Source organism: Eulemur rufifrons, chromosome 29 (assembly GCF_041146395.1).
Source record: "Eulemur rufifrons isolate Redbay chromosome 29, OSU_ERuf_1, whole genome shotgun sequence".
NCBI lineage: Eukaryota > Metazoa > Chordata > Mammalia > Primates > Lemuridae > Eulemur > Eulemur rufifrons.
Genome location: NC_091011.1, coordinates 67,087,696 through 67,105,117, shown reverse-complemented (window position 1 = coordinate 67,105,117; position 17,422 = coordinate 67,087,696). Strand labels below are relative to the sequence as shown.

The 17,422-nt window shown below is 36.4% G+C and overlaps 1 protein-coding gene across 1 annotated transcript in view; it reads right to left on the bottom strand.

The window, feature by feature from the left end:
- Positions 1-17,422, bottom strand: part of ZNF277 (zinc finger protein 277) — a 93,832-nt gene that overhangs the window by 12,371 nt on the left and 64,039 nt on the right. The window contains exons 5-7 of the mRNA XM_069461861.1: positions 5,589-5,680; positions 3,208-3,318; positions 487-619 (exon numbers count right to left, since the gene is read on the bottom strand). Of these exons, the coding sequence (XP_069317962.1) occupies positions 487-619; positions 3,208-3,318; positions 5,589-5,680 (336 nt within the window). The remainder of the gene's footprint in view (positions 1-486; positions 620-3,207; positions 3,319-5,588; positions 5,681-17,422) is intronic.

Sequence of the window (17,422 nt, the reverse complement as noted above, 5' to 3'; positions counted from 1 at the left end):
ACAAGCTGACCCAAGAGAATGATAAAGATATACATTTTTGTGGGAAAGGGGATGATTTTTTAGTGGGAAGAAAGGGGAAGAGTAGAGATTGTTTTTAAAGAATTATTAATATCTTGAATATCACCTAGCATATCTAGTGCTCAACAAATGTCTTTTGAATAGAATATAGAAGTCTCTGGCCTCATGTTAACAGATAATACATAAATGGGGAAGGTGGATATTCAAGTGCTGGATTTTTTTTTTGGTCAAGATCACCGAGTTCTAGAGACATAACACTTTTACTACATAAATGCCTGCCAAATAAAAGACAAATCAAATCAAATGGTTTGTAAACTATTTTAAAGCTAATCACTACTTAAATGTGCCCCTCAATTACATTTTGACCTCTGTATAATACTAATTGCTTATTCAAATATTAGTTGACCTTTAGAAAGATTTTGTTTGCAGTATGTAGTCAAATTTTAAATTATGAAAAGAAAGCCTTACCAAGTAATTGATGACATAAAATCGGTCATATTCTCTGTTCTTAGGATTGATCCTACGATGCTGTTTTTTCCTCATGTGATCTTTAAGTGTATTTTTGTCCCTAAAGGTCTTCTCACAGTACAAGCACTGCAAACTAAAAGAAATATACAAACACTGATAAATTAAACAAGTCTCCTGGATAATTGCTACAGTAGCCCTTTATTGAGTTTTATATTTATTCATTTTAGGTCACAGAGAATCTTCAAATTGGATACACCACCCTTATCAGAATCACCCCCCCCCCCACCACTTTATTCATTTGGCTTTGTAGAATGCACGATATGGTTTATTTTGTAGTTGGCTAAGTTGGCTAACCTGGCTATTTAGTTAAAACTGTGACAAAGACAACTAATGTCCAAAAATTATTTTAGTGCTTTACTAATCAAATTACCTATTCTAAAATGAAGATGTAGGTATGTTCTTCAACTAATTACAATGATGATTAGCACTGATTTGCTCCTATTGTATATAAAATTAGCACCTGGTTTGGTATATCCTGTGAGCTGATTTGCAGAGTTTGATTTCTAGCTTCAGTGCTGACTAGCTGTGGGGCATAGTAAAGTTATTTACCCTCTCTGTTGACATTTTCTGATTTCTAAACTGAAGATAATGCCTACATTTTAGAGAGTTTTTATGATAACTTCATATATATGTATGTTTATTTTTTATTTATTTATTTTTTTTTGAGACAGAGTCTCACTCTGTTGCCCAGGCTAGAGTGAGTGCCGTGGCGTCAGCCTAGCTCACAGCAACCTCAAACTCCTGAGCTCAAGCGATCCTCCTGTCTCAGCCTCCCGAGTAGCTGGGACTACAGGCATGCGCCACCATGCCCGGCTAATTTTTTCTATATATATTTTTAGCTGTCCATATAATTTCTTTCTATTTTTAGTAGAGGTGGGGTCTCGCTCTTGCTCAGGCTGGTCTCGAACTCCTGAGCTCAAACGATCCGCCCACCTCGGCCTCCCAGAGTGCTAGGATTACAGGCGTGAGCCACCGCGCCCGGCCATGTATGTTTATTGAACCTTTATGTGTGGTAGGTGTTTTATTTGTATATATGAATAAAATAATGCAATAACAGCTACCACTTAGTGGTATCATTTTTACAATGCATCATTTTTACATACCTTCTATTCAAATATTTCCACTGACTGTGAATTCATTACCCAATGAAGTAGTGATTACCAGTTGTGAACAGATTACTGACAAAGTGTCTTCATGAAACTAACCTTAACAGTAGACATTTCTACCTAGTAAAAAGTAGAGAGTGGCCGGGCGCGGTGGCTCACGCCTGTAATCCTAACACTCTGGGAGGCCGAGGTGGGCGGATCGTTTGAGCTCAGGAGTTCGAGACCAGCCTGAGCAAGAGCGAGACCCCACCTCTACTAAAAATAGAAAGAAATTATATAGACAGCTAAAAAAAAATATATAGAAAAAATTAGCCGGGCATGGTGGCACATGCCTGTAGTCTCAGCTACTCGGGAGGCTGAGACAGGAGGATCCCTTGAGCTCAGGAGTTTGAGGTTGCTGTGAGCTAGGCTGACACCACAGCACTCACTCTAGCCTGGGCAACAGAGAGAGACTCTGTCTCAAAAAAAAAAAAAAGTAGAGAATTCTACTTTCTCACTTACAGAGTAAATATAATCTCTTTTACATGAAAACTTTCCAATGATTGCAGTCTGTTATTGTCTCAATTTTGAATTCTTTTTAATCTCTACTAAATATCCTTTCATCTATTTCTTATGACATAGAATATACTCTTTGGCATAAGAATATTCTTTTATAGTATATTCTTTCATAGTAAACAATTTATAGGTGATAAGCTGTTTACAGATATTCATTACTGCTAATCTTGCTAGAAAGCACATCTGGTCTTATTTTATAAACAAAGGGTCATTTAACAAAAGGGTGAAGGGACTCATTTTACCATAGTGCTGATATCAGAATTTGAGTTAAGAACTTTTCATAATTGATCAATGTCATTTGACACTTATTTTTTTAAATGGTATTGCTCTGATTGTTGTGGGTTGAGATACCACACTTGTTAATATTCTATTAAAACTGGGTTCTGAGAGAAAAAGTCTTGGGCCTTTTCCTGGAAAGAAAAGTGGATACACTTTTAAAAGCCATTTTGGTGACCTAGAGAATTTTCTTCTTTGTTTCAACAGGCTAAGATCCAGATACCCAAGATTGCCAAAATATGACCTTGGGAAAATGGAGTGTTATTATAGATAAATGTGAATGAAAACTAAAAGGCAGAAGAATGCATATAGCACACTAGGTCTCACATAAAATTAAATACATACAACAATTTGACAATATAATTACTAAATATACAGAAAAAGTAAAGTGAAAAGTAAAGGTATTATAATTCCAAAATTAAGAAACACTAAAGGAGAAAGGCACATGGGGAAATCCAAAGGAATTTTAATAATGTTTTATTTCTTAGGCTGGATGGTATGTATATTGTTTTGTTTACATACACATATTCTATTTTTAAAATTTAAAAAACACTAACGGGCAATATGATCTAGATAAAATAAGGATTGTCATACAAAATGTAAATTCCTCCAACAAGAGAAATTTCCATTACTTTAATCACTTCTGACTATTAATTTTAAAAAAATCACAACAGAGTCCAAGATTAAAATAGCTTTAGGCAGTGTTTCATAAAACAATACCTACTTGTCAAGCTTTTTCTGTAACGTACACAGAAATTCATTGCAGTTTACAATGTTGTCTGGCAATCCAATGTTGAAAGCATGTTCTCTGGCCATGTGGTTCAACAGAACAGATCTAGAAGAAATTTGAACAATCTGTATTATTTAAATCATTTAAGAACAAATCAGGCTAGGAATAGCATTTGTATAATAAAAACACTAAGCAGAGGTATAAGCAAGTGTTAAACCACGGCACAAACATTTGAGCTATGAAAGACTGACATGGTATAAAGTATGTAAACTCACCCACAGTCTTATCAGTCCTGTAAAAGAAGGCCAGGGTTTGTTCTACCACCTGTTACTGGACAGGGTTATACTCTACAGGAGAATCAGGTTCTATCCCTTAAACAACTAAATAAACTGTACTTCTCCTTTTCCAGTTCATCATGGTGAAGACTAAGAGGCAACTGTACCAGAAATATGAGCTGCTATGACCTAGGATCATAGACATTTAGCCAGTTTATCATTGGACAAAAACCTGGAACCCATAGTTAACAGGTCCAATTACATGCAAGGGTTATGATAACCGGGAAACTTGATGACCAACGTGTTGATTATGCGGAAAGTGAAAATTTAATTTTATCTAACTTTTACATAGGAAAAGAGTATGTGTAAGCCTTTATTATAATTTTAGCTCATAAAATAAAGATGACAGTTTTTACAAACTCATTAGTATACATACCATTGATAGACTGTGCATAGTGTTGATACATTATACAGTTTATTTTATCTAGCTTATTTAGACACTTACTTGCCCCAATTGGTTTTAGTGTTTTTCTTTTCCTTGAGAAAGTGAAATAAAGCAACGTTCTTTCAAAAACTTTCAAAAAACGTTTGTTGACTTTTTTTTTTTTTACTATGTAGGAGATACATTTATTAATCTTGCGGTCAATACAATATGCCCATTTGTCTAACTGCTTAACTACTACTGATAACTTGCTAACGTTGCTTGTTGGGGTAGTTCACAGTGCCTTTTGGGCCCACAAAGCTTCTCCCACAGGTAGCCCAGTCAGAGCTAGACCTTCCCAGGGGCTCTAGGCCTAAGGCTTAGGCTGTGGAATAGTTCAGGTGAAAGCAGAACTTGGAGCCTCTTGCAGGAAGTGGGGTGGGTAGGTGGATGAGTGGCAAGGCGGTGTGAGGCAGGTTAGAAAGCTTCTCCTTCGCCCAAGGCCATGTTGTGGTAGCATACAGTGCCTCTGGATCCAGAGAGGTTCTCCCTAAAGTGGCCAAGCCATAGTTACTTCTGCTTAGGACTTTCAGGATAAAGATCCAGACCCTAGATTGTACCTGGATGCTGTCAGAAATAGCAGCTGGCTCAAGGAGTATAGGTGGGTTGGGAGGTTTCCCTCATACCCAGGCTATGTGGGATCAAAAGCTCTTGCCATTAACAGCCACACTGGATATACTCATGGGAACCTAGTCCTGCTTTCAAACTCTGTGAGGTCTAAAAACCTGGCATCTAGGGTCTGTAAGTTAGGAGATGGGAGTTAAGCCAGTGGTTGGCTCAAAGTGTACATGAGTTAGGAAGGTTCCCCAGTCTCTCAGACACTGTTTGGGCAAACCCCAGTAGTTTCTGGGATCCAAGAGGGTTGACTCAGAAAGACTCTCAGTCTCAGCCAGCTTGCCACTGTCTGTCTCTTCATTTGACTGTTCCTGATCTGTATCCTTTATAAGAAAATTGTAATTGTAAGTACAGTGGTTTCCCATGTTCTGCGAGTCTTTCTAGCAAATTATCAAATGCATGAAATTATCAGTGGGAACCTCTGACTTTGTAGCCAGTCGGTTAAAAGTTTAGGGAGTCTTGGGACTGCCTGAACTTATGGCTGGTGTCTTGTTGTGGGCCAGAGTCCTTAAACGTGTAGAGTCTGATGCTAATTCCACGTAATTAGTGCCAGAATTGAATTGTAGTGTATCAGTTGATTTTGAACCAGTTGGAGCTGGTGATACAATTACCAATCCCCTAACTTCTTTTTTAGGTCTTTATCATTTTTAATATCCAAAAGTGAAAAATCAAAAACTGTCAAAGATTTAGAGTAAACAAGTTAGTATAGAGAGGTCTATCTGTAGTAGTTTATTGCCATGGTCTTGCCTGTCGGCCAATTTTAAAAGCCCTGCAACATTAAACGTAAATCTACTTTTGGCATCTTAAGCATTTATCCCCTTACTCTGTTTAGAGCAACCACAATCCATCTTTAACGTTAGGCATATTTTTTAAAAAAGTACTGCTGACATATGAAAGGGTCCTGAGCCAACCTACTAAACTGAATTTATATAACCAATAGTTATGGATGTTTTGATGAATTTTTAGATTAAAAACAGTAACATTTAAGACACATAATGGCAAACCTGTTTCCGAGGAATTCTTCATTGCAAAACATACAAATGCCACGAAAACTAGTGTCATTTCGTTCTTGCTGCTGTTGCTCCAGAATTTCTTTCTGTAAAGTAGAAACAGGTTTATGTATAATCTTTAATAAATGCACAGTTAGCTAATAAAAAAATGTCATAGTTTGAATAAGAGGAAGCTGGGGTGGAAACACAAAGGGAGTACATGAAAGTTGTCAATATTTCAAATTTCTCCATTTCTGTCCTTGCATCAAAGCTCTAAGTCTGTACCATTCAATGACTACAAAACATTCCACTTAGACAGCTACGTAGGACACTTAAAGTTAACAGTGTAACCATCCTTCCTACCTTGTCCTTTCTTCTGTTTTTGTCAGTCATCTCCTAACCTCACTCACTCTCTTCCAAAAACAAAAATGTGGTGGGATCTCTGACTTGCTCATTTCCCTAATTCTTAGTTTGTAATCAAGTTATGATCAATTTTTCACTCGAACTATCTTTCATGTTACTTTTCTCCACCAACACCAATGTCATCACCGAGTCCAATTTTCATTCAGTCATTATGACACTACCATAAATAAGTCTCCTAAAGGGTCTCCCTGATTTCAATCCCTCTTCCATCACATCTATGCTGGTTTTTTTTTTTTTGCTGTTAGAAGAACTTTCTTAAACATTGTTTTCATGCAAAATTATTTTGTTACACTTCAACTCAAATAATTTTAAATATGCTGTGGTAATGTCCTGTTCTAATCAGGCTGGGTCTATACATTCTCTTTCCTTGAGGTCATTATACATTATCTTTCCTTGAGGTCATTTTATTTCCCTTTGCTTTTTCACTCTTATCTGTGTATCAAGATTCAACTTGATTCCCATTTCTATCATGCAGCCATTTCTGATTATAGTACCACAATTAAGAGCTTAGGCTTTGAAATATTGAGTAGATCTGGATTTGAAATTTGGCTCTCACCTGTAATTGATATTTTATTTAACCTCTTTAATCCTCAGTTTTCTCATTTTTAGATGAAAATAAAAGTATTATCTAACAGCATTGTTTACAGGATTAAATCAGATAATGTATGTAGAGTTTAAACTGTATATAAATCATTAAATGTTTGATATTATTATTACCCAGCCCACATCAATTCCCATTATCCATTACATACCATCTCTTTGGTAATTGTTGTCTGTTTTGTTTTCTGAAGGGAAATGAAAAGTCTTTGAAGTTAAAAGGAAGTCTCTATGCTGTCATTATATCTGTATACTATTCTCCACTTCTCTTATAACTTGGTGCTCAAAATAGGAACTTCATCAAGTTTATTGTTGATTCTATAAATATTTATAGAACAGCATAAAAATGAGTTTGTTTCTAGAATCTTAAATTCCATGTGGCATTTCTAGAAATGCATCACCAAACATTTAGAAATATTAATCTATTCAAGGAAAAAAATTAAGAAGCTACCATGATGAAAATCAATTTAGTGAACTTCTAGTTTCAATCTTGATGGAATAACAGAGATCAGACTTACCCTTCCACAACAAACTACCATAAAACAAACTGATTCATATATTTTACATATTTTCAGGCATTAGATAATAGCACAGGGCTGTGATCCTCGACAGAAAAAAAGTAATACCAGTTTTCTGCTGGTAGGGTATTTTCTAAACTGAAACATAGGGAAGTTGAAACCAAATGAAGAGTACACACTAGATAAATAGATTTTCTAGATCATAGAAATTTTAATTTGGTATTTAAAGGGATAAGTTTTACACAAGATGGTTTCTAAGACACCTCTCATGTTTTCTCTTCATTCCAAATTCAAGACATAATCTAGCCTGTCCTATATGACACAGGGTGCTTGTTATGAACAATTACTACCAATTTGTACTGCAATGCAAATATGTTTTGCTTTCAGAATCTCTTTGCCACTGCAAATGACTAAACTGTTGTGCTCTCCTGGTTTGATTTTATTCTGTCTGTTTTATGGCCATCTATGTTGATCTCCTTTTATTTTACTGAAACTTTTAATCACTGTTAGTGGGTCTCCTTCTCAATCCACTAACTGGCTCCGCCATCTATAACTCCTTTCCGTTTCCTGTCCTTTGTTTGGACCTTTGTTCTTTCCCTTAATCTAGAATAAAACCACAGGGACTCCTAGAAAAGGATAGAAAGAAAGAAAAAACAGATAATCAAATTCTAAGAATAAGATTAAGTAAAATAGTAATATGTTTGGTACCAGAGAAAAAGTAGCTTCCAGTACCTTTCTCGAATGGACTTTATGAAAGTTATTTTCATCTGGTAGGGATGCCTTGTTTCTTATTTCTGGGTTCTCTGCAATTTGGATCTACTGAGGTTACCAGATACCAGATGGATGGACTTAGAGGGAAGACTTTCCCTGTACACACATTTTAAAAATATGTTCATCTGATACATGCCCAGAGGGATGCAAGACAAAAATCTGTAAGTGGACCTTTAAAAAATTAGTCTATAAATATGTAATGACTATATTTGGAAGGGAAACAACTAGAATTGGTACTCAATAAAAGCTTAAGGAACACACTAATGGCTCCTTGTTTTCTACTGAATAAAAACCATAATCTTTAGCATGGCATTCAGAATGTTCTGTACCTGATTCTAACCTAGGTTTTTAAAAGGCTTCACATTGCTTCCCCATATAACTATATGTTATAGGGAAAAGCAAGAACACACACTATAATTTATTTGTGTATTGTTCTCAACAGCAGTTCTCAACTACCTAGCATGATTTCTTAAGCCACTCAATGCCCAGGCGTTAATTGTTTCCTCTTTTGCCCATCTTTGCTATTAGAGTTCTTTACCCTTATTCTCTGAGAGTCAGTTCAAATGCTACATCTGTGTGGTAAGTGGAAAGAACAAACGACAGAGACTTAGGAGCTCTTGTCCTATTTTTTGACTAGTTCTCAATCTGGTCTTGGAAATATCACTTCTCAAGGACTCAGTTTTTGGTGATCTCTAAATTGCCTCTGAAACATTCTACAAGTGACTGTAGAAGTGACTGCCCTAGACCAATTCTGCAGTACAAGTGATAATACTTCCTTTTTGTTTTTAACCACAGTTTATAGCATTCAGTTGGCATCCACATTGCTTGGTCTTCAGGAAAACTGTGTCCTAACCATCTCTACTCATAGAAAATGAGCTCCTTTATGCCATATTCACACAATATCTTAGAGTAGAGTCTCAATAAATACATGACAACCAAATTAATACCCCACAGGCAACCATGTACACATTACAAATCTGAATGTTCCCTTGAAAATCAAAATGGCCTTCTCTAAGGAGAGGATTTATAACACACTTGATTATCCCTTACTGACACAGGATTGGAACTTGTATGAGTTATATTTCATACATAATGTAAAATGTAGAGCTTCCCACAGCAGTAGTAAACGGATAAGATTTTTGTTAAAGGTAATAGCCTACTGTATATATAAATTATTCTAGGAAAACAAATTTATGTTATGATTTTAAAAGTCCCAAAGTTGTTTGTTTTTTTAAAAACTCACAACTGACAATTTTTAGAAATATACAGACATACAGAGAATTATACACTGCCATGGGTAGAGATTTGGGGGATAGGTTTTTACTTTAAAAGATAATTTTTACTTTTAATATTATATACATATTTTTAATAAGTATATATTTTAAAAGCATAAACAGATGTTCGTTACTAAGATGACTTTTTGAGCAAAGTAGAAGATGCAAGTCAAGATGAGGAAATGAACTAGAGTGACAATTACTGAATCCAACAATTAGGGAAACTAAGTGTATTGGTGTGGAACACAATTATTTTTATTTTTTAAAAAATATTAAGAATTGAAATAATGTTATCAAGGTTTCCCTCCTATCCACTCTACTAAAGTTTACTCTATGAAGTAAACTTTATTATTTTAATTCTACAACCATTACCTCTGAAACAGCTTTCCTTATCCTTTTATAATCAATTCAATAAATTAAGGAGAAGGTCTCTTTTATTCACTGAAATTGGCTTTGATGATATAATTATGTCATGACATGCTAAATAAATTAGTGAAATAGGAAGCTAAATAAGACTGGTAGCTTTTCTCTTATTTTTTTATTATATAAATTTTCACCAACAAAGTTAAAGAATTGTACAGTGAACATTCTTATACTCAATACTTACATTCAGTAATGGTTAATATTTTGCCAGTTTCTTTTCTCTCCCTCTCTCTTTCCACACAAACATACACACACACACACACACACACAGTGTGCATTATACACTTTTTTCTGGCTAAACCCTTTGAAAATAAGTTGTAGACATCTTGACACTTCACTCCTAAATACTTAAGCATGCCTCTCCTAATAATGACATTCTTCTACATATAACCACTGTTATTACACCTAAGAAAATTAATAATAATTTCAAAATCACATGTAGCATCCAGGCGATACTTTGCTTTGTCACCCTGGCTGGAATGTAGTGGTGTGATCACAGCTCATTGCAACCTTGAATGCCTGGGCTCAAGTGATCCTCCTGCCTTACCTTCCTGAGTAACTGAGACTACAGGCATGTGCCAATACCCCTGGCTAAGTTTTTTATTTTTTGTAGAGATGGGGGTCTCACTATGTTGCCCGGGCTGGTCTTTAACTCCTGGCCTCAAGTGATCCTCCCGCCTTAGTCTCCCAAAGTGCTGGGATTACAGGCGTGAGCCACTGAGCCCAGCATTGCCTCTAAATCTTAAATCACAAAATAACTCACCAGCCTGGGACACAGGCTGTAGTACATAGAAAAGAAAAGAAAAATTTTTCCAAACTCAATGATGGTCTTCCAAAATATATGCACGACTGCTAATAAAATTTTGTCAGTGGTATTTTCTTTATGTAATCAATTCAAAATGTATTTTACTAGATCATAAGCTCACCAAAGGCAGAACTGTTTTATTCATCTTTGTAGTCCTCACTGTGCATTATAGACAGGGGTACACAGTAACTGTTGAATGGAGTCGCTGTGTTTCCTATGGCTCTGTTTCCTCAAATCCTTCGAGTTGTTAGAAGGAGTCTAAGTAGAAGACAGCCACATCCTCAGTAGGCCCTAAAACCTTTAATCCCATTGCTGTTAACTGCTATGATGTGAGGAAACAAAACTAAGCATTAAATTATGTGCTTCCTTCTTCTGTAGCAAACATCCTGACAGCTGCTGATCAGGCATCAAAGAGGAAGAAACTGAGTAGAAGCGGTAGTCAAGAAAAATATTTTTTCTTTTCTGTTCATTTCCTTTTCTCCTCTCCTTCTTCCCCCTCCTTTTCTATCCCCTTTCCCTCACCCCCCACCCTGCATTTCCCTCTTTCTTTCCTCTGTAAAACTTGGTATCTGATAGAATTAGTTGTGGCATTTGTTTGAAGTCACTTAGGAACAAAAAGTTCCCATCAGCTTTGTGATTTTATTTTTTCTAAAAAAATTTTATGCTAGGCTATATACTTTAGGTTTATTCTGGGCTATAGACTAGGTTTTATATACTAGGAATAGGGGTCTGAAGAGAATGTTGAGATGTTATATGTTTGAGCTTCTCAAAGCAGCTGATGAAATTAGATAAACTTTTCATTACAAAATAGGCTTGGATAAAAACCATAGTTGTTAGAATACAAGATCAGCCTATGTGCTAGGCCAAGAGTCCTAATGGCAAGCTGTATGTTTTTCTAATTGGTATAAAATGTCAAGTATGCTAGCAGAGGGGTCAGTGCATAGTCTTTCATCTTTATTCATAAGCTAGAAGCAGAAGGAACATTAATAAACAGCAGGTACAGCAGATGGCACTCAAAATAGTCATAGGGGATTGACATATAGGTAGAAAAAAATGTGAGTCAGGTTGAAAATTATAAAAATCAGCCTATTTAGGAAAGAGCAATTTAGAAAATGTTTATTTAGGTAAGAATTTATACATAGGGAAGCAACAAACTGATGCTTAAAATGACAAATCCAATGGAAATAGCTTGCATTAACACAAGGAAGTAAAACTAAGGCTGATGCTATTAACTATAGATATCAAAAACATTTTATGGATACTAACAAGTAATAGATTTACAATTGAGTTGCCGGGTGAATGGATATACGAATGGCTATGACAGAAAATAGCATACTCTTTGGGTTCTTTCCCAACCTAGCCCAAAGGCAGCAGCACAGCAGAACCTGCTAGGAATTCTCAGACTGGGAGCCCAGTGGCATTCTGCCAGTACAGAAGACAACAAATCTCTCCACTGCAGTTACAGCAGTGGCCCAAAGGCTCCATAGGAAAGCAGCAGAATCTCTTATTTCTCCTCGTCTCTATTTCCAGAGCTATGGGTTATCTCTGAGGTATTTGAGATTACTTTATTTACCTCCGCCTTGTTCTAGTAAGTGTTTCAGGCTGCTATAAAACAATGTAGCATAGAAATGGAGTAAAAGAAAGAAAAAAAATAGGATAGGCACATAAATCGAAAATAAAAAATAAAAGAACACATATGTACACATACACACACACACACACACACACACACACACACACAAATTCACACCTGAAGGTGGGCCCCAAATTTGGCTCTCAGCTTTGGTAGAAAAGGATAACAGATCACATAAGGGTTCGATGTGGAGAATTTGGCTGACCTTTGTTATCTGTTCCTGGGAGGTAACTAACTTATAAATCCTCGGAATTTCCTGAGAGATTGGAGTGTCTATGCTATTTATGGTGGGCCCTTAGACCACACCTGATAGTTTACACTAATGAGATGACTCAGGATGGGAAGTGCCTATGCCATAAAGACCAACCTTGTGATTAGTGAGCCACATATCGGCCTGACCTCCTGGGAAACGAGGGGAGCCAGAGATCGAGTTTAACCATGTGACCAATGATTTAATCAATCATCCCTATTCAGTGAAGCCTCAGTAAAACTCTACACACTAAAGCTCCAGTAAACTTTCCTGGTTGGCATTACTCTGGGTATTGTTTACACACTGAGTGCCAGGAAGGCAATGCATCCTAGGGACGATGGAAGTCTTGCATTTGGGAATCTCCCAGATCTCACCCTATGTGTCTCTCTGTTTGACTTGTTCTGATTTTTTTTTTTTTTTGAAAAATTTATTTTATTTTTTATTTTTTTGTTTTTCAGCTCATTATGGGGGTACAAAAGTTCAGGCTATATATATTGCCCATACCTCCCCATCCCCCCAAGTCTGAGCTTCAATTGTGTCCATTCCCTAGATAGTGCACATCGTGCTCATCATGTAGGTGATTTGTATCCTATTGGTATGATAACATTGTAATTATAAGTATAGTGCTTTCCTGAGTTCTGAGTCATTACAGCAAATTACTGAACCTGAGGGAGTAGTGGGAACCTCTGAATTTGTAAACAGATGGTCAGAAGTAAAGGTAGCCTGGGGAACCCCCAGCTTGTGGCTGGTGTTTGAAGGGAGGACAGTCTTGTGGAGGACTATGCCTATAAACCGTGAAGTTTGGCCTAACTCTGGATAGTTGGTGTCAGAGTCACTGTGGGTACATAAGTACGCTATGTGATATAATGGACACTATACTTAGATAAACCAAACAACATAGGGATGTTTCTCATATAGATCCTCAGAACAAGCTCTCATCCCAAAGCACATCTTCCAACTCAGTGGAAACCGTACAGAGGGTGGGTAAGGGTTGTCATGATGCAGTACAGACGTTTGTTCTCTACTGACTGGAGGCTGACAGTTTAAGATTATTTAGAAAAATTGTGATCTTCCTCAAACAATCTTCCCTGAACACAGTTTTTTAAAGTATTGGTTGGTTTTAACCTTAAATTTGCCCTTCTTCCATGTCTAAGCTCTCACATGGATATAGAGTCATGGGACTCAGAAGACAGGAGACACTCAGGGTTGATACTCTCCTATAAAAACTGCATAGTTCTCGATGGGGTCCAGGACATGCTACCCGCAAATATGGCACTTTGGCCAAAACAGCAGAAATAGGAAATTCACTCTTATGTCCCCCCTGGCCTTGTCCTCTGAAGCAGATCATAAAACCTTCATTCAAGAGGTGCCCTCTCTATACCCAGAGGAAACAAACACCCTTATCTCTGAAGACATAGGGATACAGTTTTTAACATGGATTAAATTTTAAGTAAGGTGTTACCAGGTGCCTGGCCCCGATTGGGTGAGAGGGTGTCAGAAAATAGTCCAAAGAACACCTGGCAATGACTGACATAATTTGCTGGCATGTACTCCAAAGACAAATTTTTGGCAAAATGTCTATGAACATAACTAAATGTAGCAATTTATTGATACAATTGTCATTGGTGAGTCACTTAAAAGATGAAGAATGAATACCAAACAATAATAACAGGTTTTAGAATTTATTTATGACAACTAGTTGAAAGGATCAATTGTCTGTTTAAGCTACACTTAATTTAGTAGACAAATACATATGTATGTATGTATGTGTATCTTTTTGAAGTCCATGAAAGAAGGAGGAAAGGCATCTACCTTAACCAAAAGTAGCACTTAATCACTAAGATACTAATTAAAATAAAGCAGGGGGAGGACAAATTCCATTTCTGCTTAGGATAAAGATAGGCACAGGAGAACATCTTTACAATGAGGAAAAGCTGAATAATCCAAAAAAAAAAAAAAAAATCGTAACTTATTTTGAGTCTAAGGAGCTGAAGTCACAAGGCAACCAGAAAAGCTGAATTCCAAAAGGTGTTAAGGCTCTCTGAGGAGAGACAGGGACACATGAACTATTTCTTTCACCTTTGGCAGAGCATGGGAGGAAAAGGCAAAAGTAGGAAGAAAATAACTGAAATTTAAAAGAATTCTTAAAGGCTAAATCCCTGGGAGTCCTAGACACAAAGAATCTAACTCTTCCACAAGTTTCTTCCAAGTTCTTAGAAGAAAGACTGGGGCTAGGGCAAAGAGATACCAACAAGAGCCCTTTGATGGTGAACAGGCACAAAACCCAGCTTGTTTCTTGGGACCATTCTTTAGCATACAAAGCAAAAGGTATAAGGTGCTGAGGGGAAGGACTCAAATCCTGCACTGATAAAAAGGTGAGGTCAGCTACTGCTGGGGTAGGGGGCAGGAATGCTGAGAACTAATATAACATTATGCCTGAGTTCTTCCTCCAGAAGGTACCTGAGTGTGCGCTAGTGTTGTGGTGCATAATATAAAGGCTGATGTAAAGACAGGCTCGAGAGGGCCTAACTTGTAGGTTGTCAAGCAAGTTCTGCAACGTACTTTTCTTAAAACATTCAAAAAAGTTATAGGCATGTAGTTGGTGTTAAAATATTTAAATATAAAATTAAATTAAATATTTAAGATACTTGAAAGGTATGAAAATGAAGTCTGTTCCTTTATAAGATGGGGTAGGTGTGGCTACAACCTAATGGACAGATGGCTGGAAAAGGAGGCAGATGGGACTTATAGCACCACCCCTTGGTTACTGTGCTCCCCTTGTATGTCTAGGGACTAGTAAGAATCCAGAGTGCATTTACTTTTTGCTTAAGTGCTGAGATTATAAAAGAGCTTCCCAAGATAAGGGATAAAAACATGAGCATTCAGGAATCTCAGAGGAGGAAAGTTCTTCAGGAGTAATCAGTTCTGAAACATTAGGATTTAGGATTTTCTTAAGTTTTCAACCATCAGTAAAAATTTAGGGTAGAAAATGAAATAGTGGATGGTCAACAAAATTGGAACTTATAAGGAAAGTAATAAAAATTAAAATTTTCATTATTCAGATGCAGAAAAAGGTCTGTCCTGTTGATACAAATGAATCACAAAGTACTAGCTTTCTTTTGAAGTGACTTATTTACAATATCAGAACCCAGAATGAGTGCCAAATGGCAAAGGCCCTAATACATCTGGAATGCTGGTGAGCTTTTTCTCTTTAAGAGTGTGAACATTTGGAGCTTGTTAATACAAGCACCGGAGACACTGGACTGGCATTCCTTTGAGGAACTGACATGAAGGCACGGAGAGTGGTACACATCATCTATCACTGGTGATAAAAAGAAGGACCAAAGATGTTTCTTTGCTATCCATTCCCCGTTTTCCAACCCCCCCACCACAAAAATGAGTGAATGAATTTAAAATAACATAGGAGAGAAAGCCTTTTGTTTGTTTTTTGGTGAAAACAGTTGACTTGGATACTCCAATGGGCTAAAACAAATGCCATATATTCAGCAAAACTTTCATAAAGGTTAACTAAGAGTTTACTGGGCACTGCAATCTATGACTTCTTTTTGGTCATAACCTTGAATTCAGAATAGGTTTAAATCTTCCTACCCACTGAGAAAGGAGTTTCCAATAAATTAACCAATCAATATAACTTTTGAGTGTCTACTTTCCAAAACATTGTAACTGATACCTAAAGTTAATCCTCTACAAAAGGCAATTTTTCCTAAATCATTTCAGTCAACCATTTGAATTACTCTAAATATCTTTGTCTTCCAAAAGCATTTTCAAAGCTTTCTTTGCACCATTCTAGAGACTCACCTCAGATATCACCTTCTCCAAAAACTACCATCTATCACACCCTTTATTCTATCTGATGTAACATTTGATATAACGAAATTAAAGTATAAAAAGCTCAGCAAATTTCTACTAATTTAAGGATCAAGGGACAAGTTTGGTTAACAAAGTAAAATGAAGACATGAATAAATTTTATATACAGATATTGATGTACAGCTTTGATCACTTTCAAAATGGAATCTGTCTGCAACTTACTTAAATATTTTAGAAGTCCTCTGACCAGGAGTCAGGTAAAAAGCTACTCCCCTCCAACTAAAGAATTCTCTGTTAAGTGTCAAAAAGTGCTGGATAGCACTGGGAAAGACTGTTCTTTTTGCCAGAATCTGATTACTTGAGGATTTGAATTTATGCTAGCAATGTACTCATACAAAATACTTAAACAAAAATACACTTCTGCATGTAGAAGACAGGAATAACTGTGCTAAAGCAAAGATTATCAACGGTACCTCATGGTGTCTTTAAAAAAATCAGTAAAATCCACTTTTCTCAGCATTTTATGAGAGGTTATGGAAATTAACTTTGTGATAATATTAAGGGTCTTAATAAATAAATGAGGAAAGACCACCCATGTCAATGACTGAAAAAGAAGTAAAACAAAAAAGTCAGAGAGAAATTTCTTAACAGGATGATGATACCCTCCCCCAAATCCATGAGATTTGATCTGACTAATATCTCACCTTCTTGAGAGACATCAGTACCTCCCACCATTTCTGAAACTGCAATGATAAAGGCAACAACCATCTGCTTGCTACACAGGATAGAAAGAGTATTTTTCTGCTACTCTGAGTTTCACTGAGATAGTTTTTGAAGAGTATGGAAGAGACAGAACAGAACATCTAAAAAAAATGAACCAGGAGAGAAAAAAAAATGACATGAATTTAACCCTTTACATGGACAAGGAGAAAAATGGTAGAAGTACAGAATTAAAAAAAAAAAAAAAAAAAAAAGAGTTAAACACAGGAGAAACTAGAAAAGCCAAATTCCTATTTGTGTTAAATTAAAGATATAAGGGAATTTAGCTTAGGCAAGAAGAGAAGGACTTTAGAAAATTCAGTAGGTTGGGTATGGGAGATTGCAAAATACCCATTTTTTGACTAAAAAAGAAAGAAGGCTGTCAGCATGGCATGGTTCAGCACAGTATTATCTGCCTTAGGACATATTTTCTGTAAACTCAAGGTCAAGTATAGTCCTATGTTTCTCTAAAGATTAAGGAAACTCTGGAAACACACTACCTTAAGTTTAAAAAATATATATAAGCAGCTTAGACCCAAGGGAATAAGAAATTCCCATCAACTACTG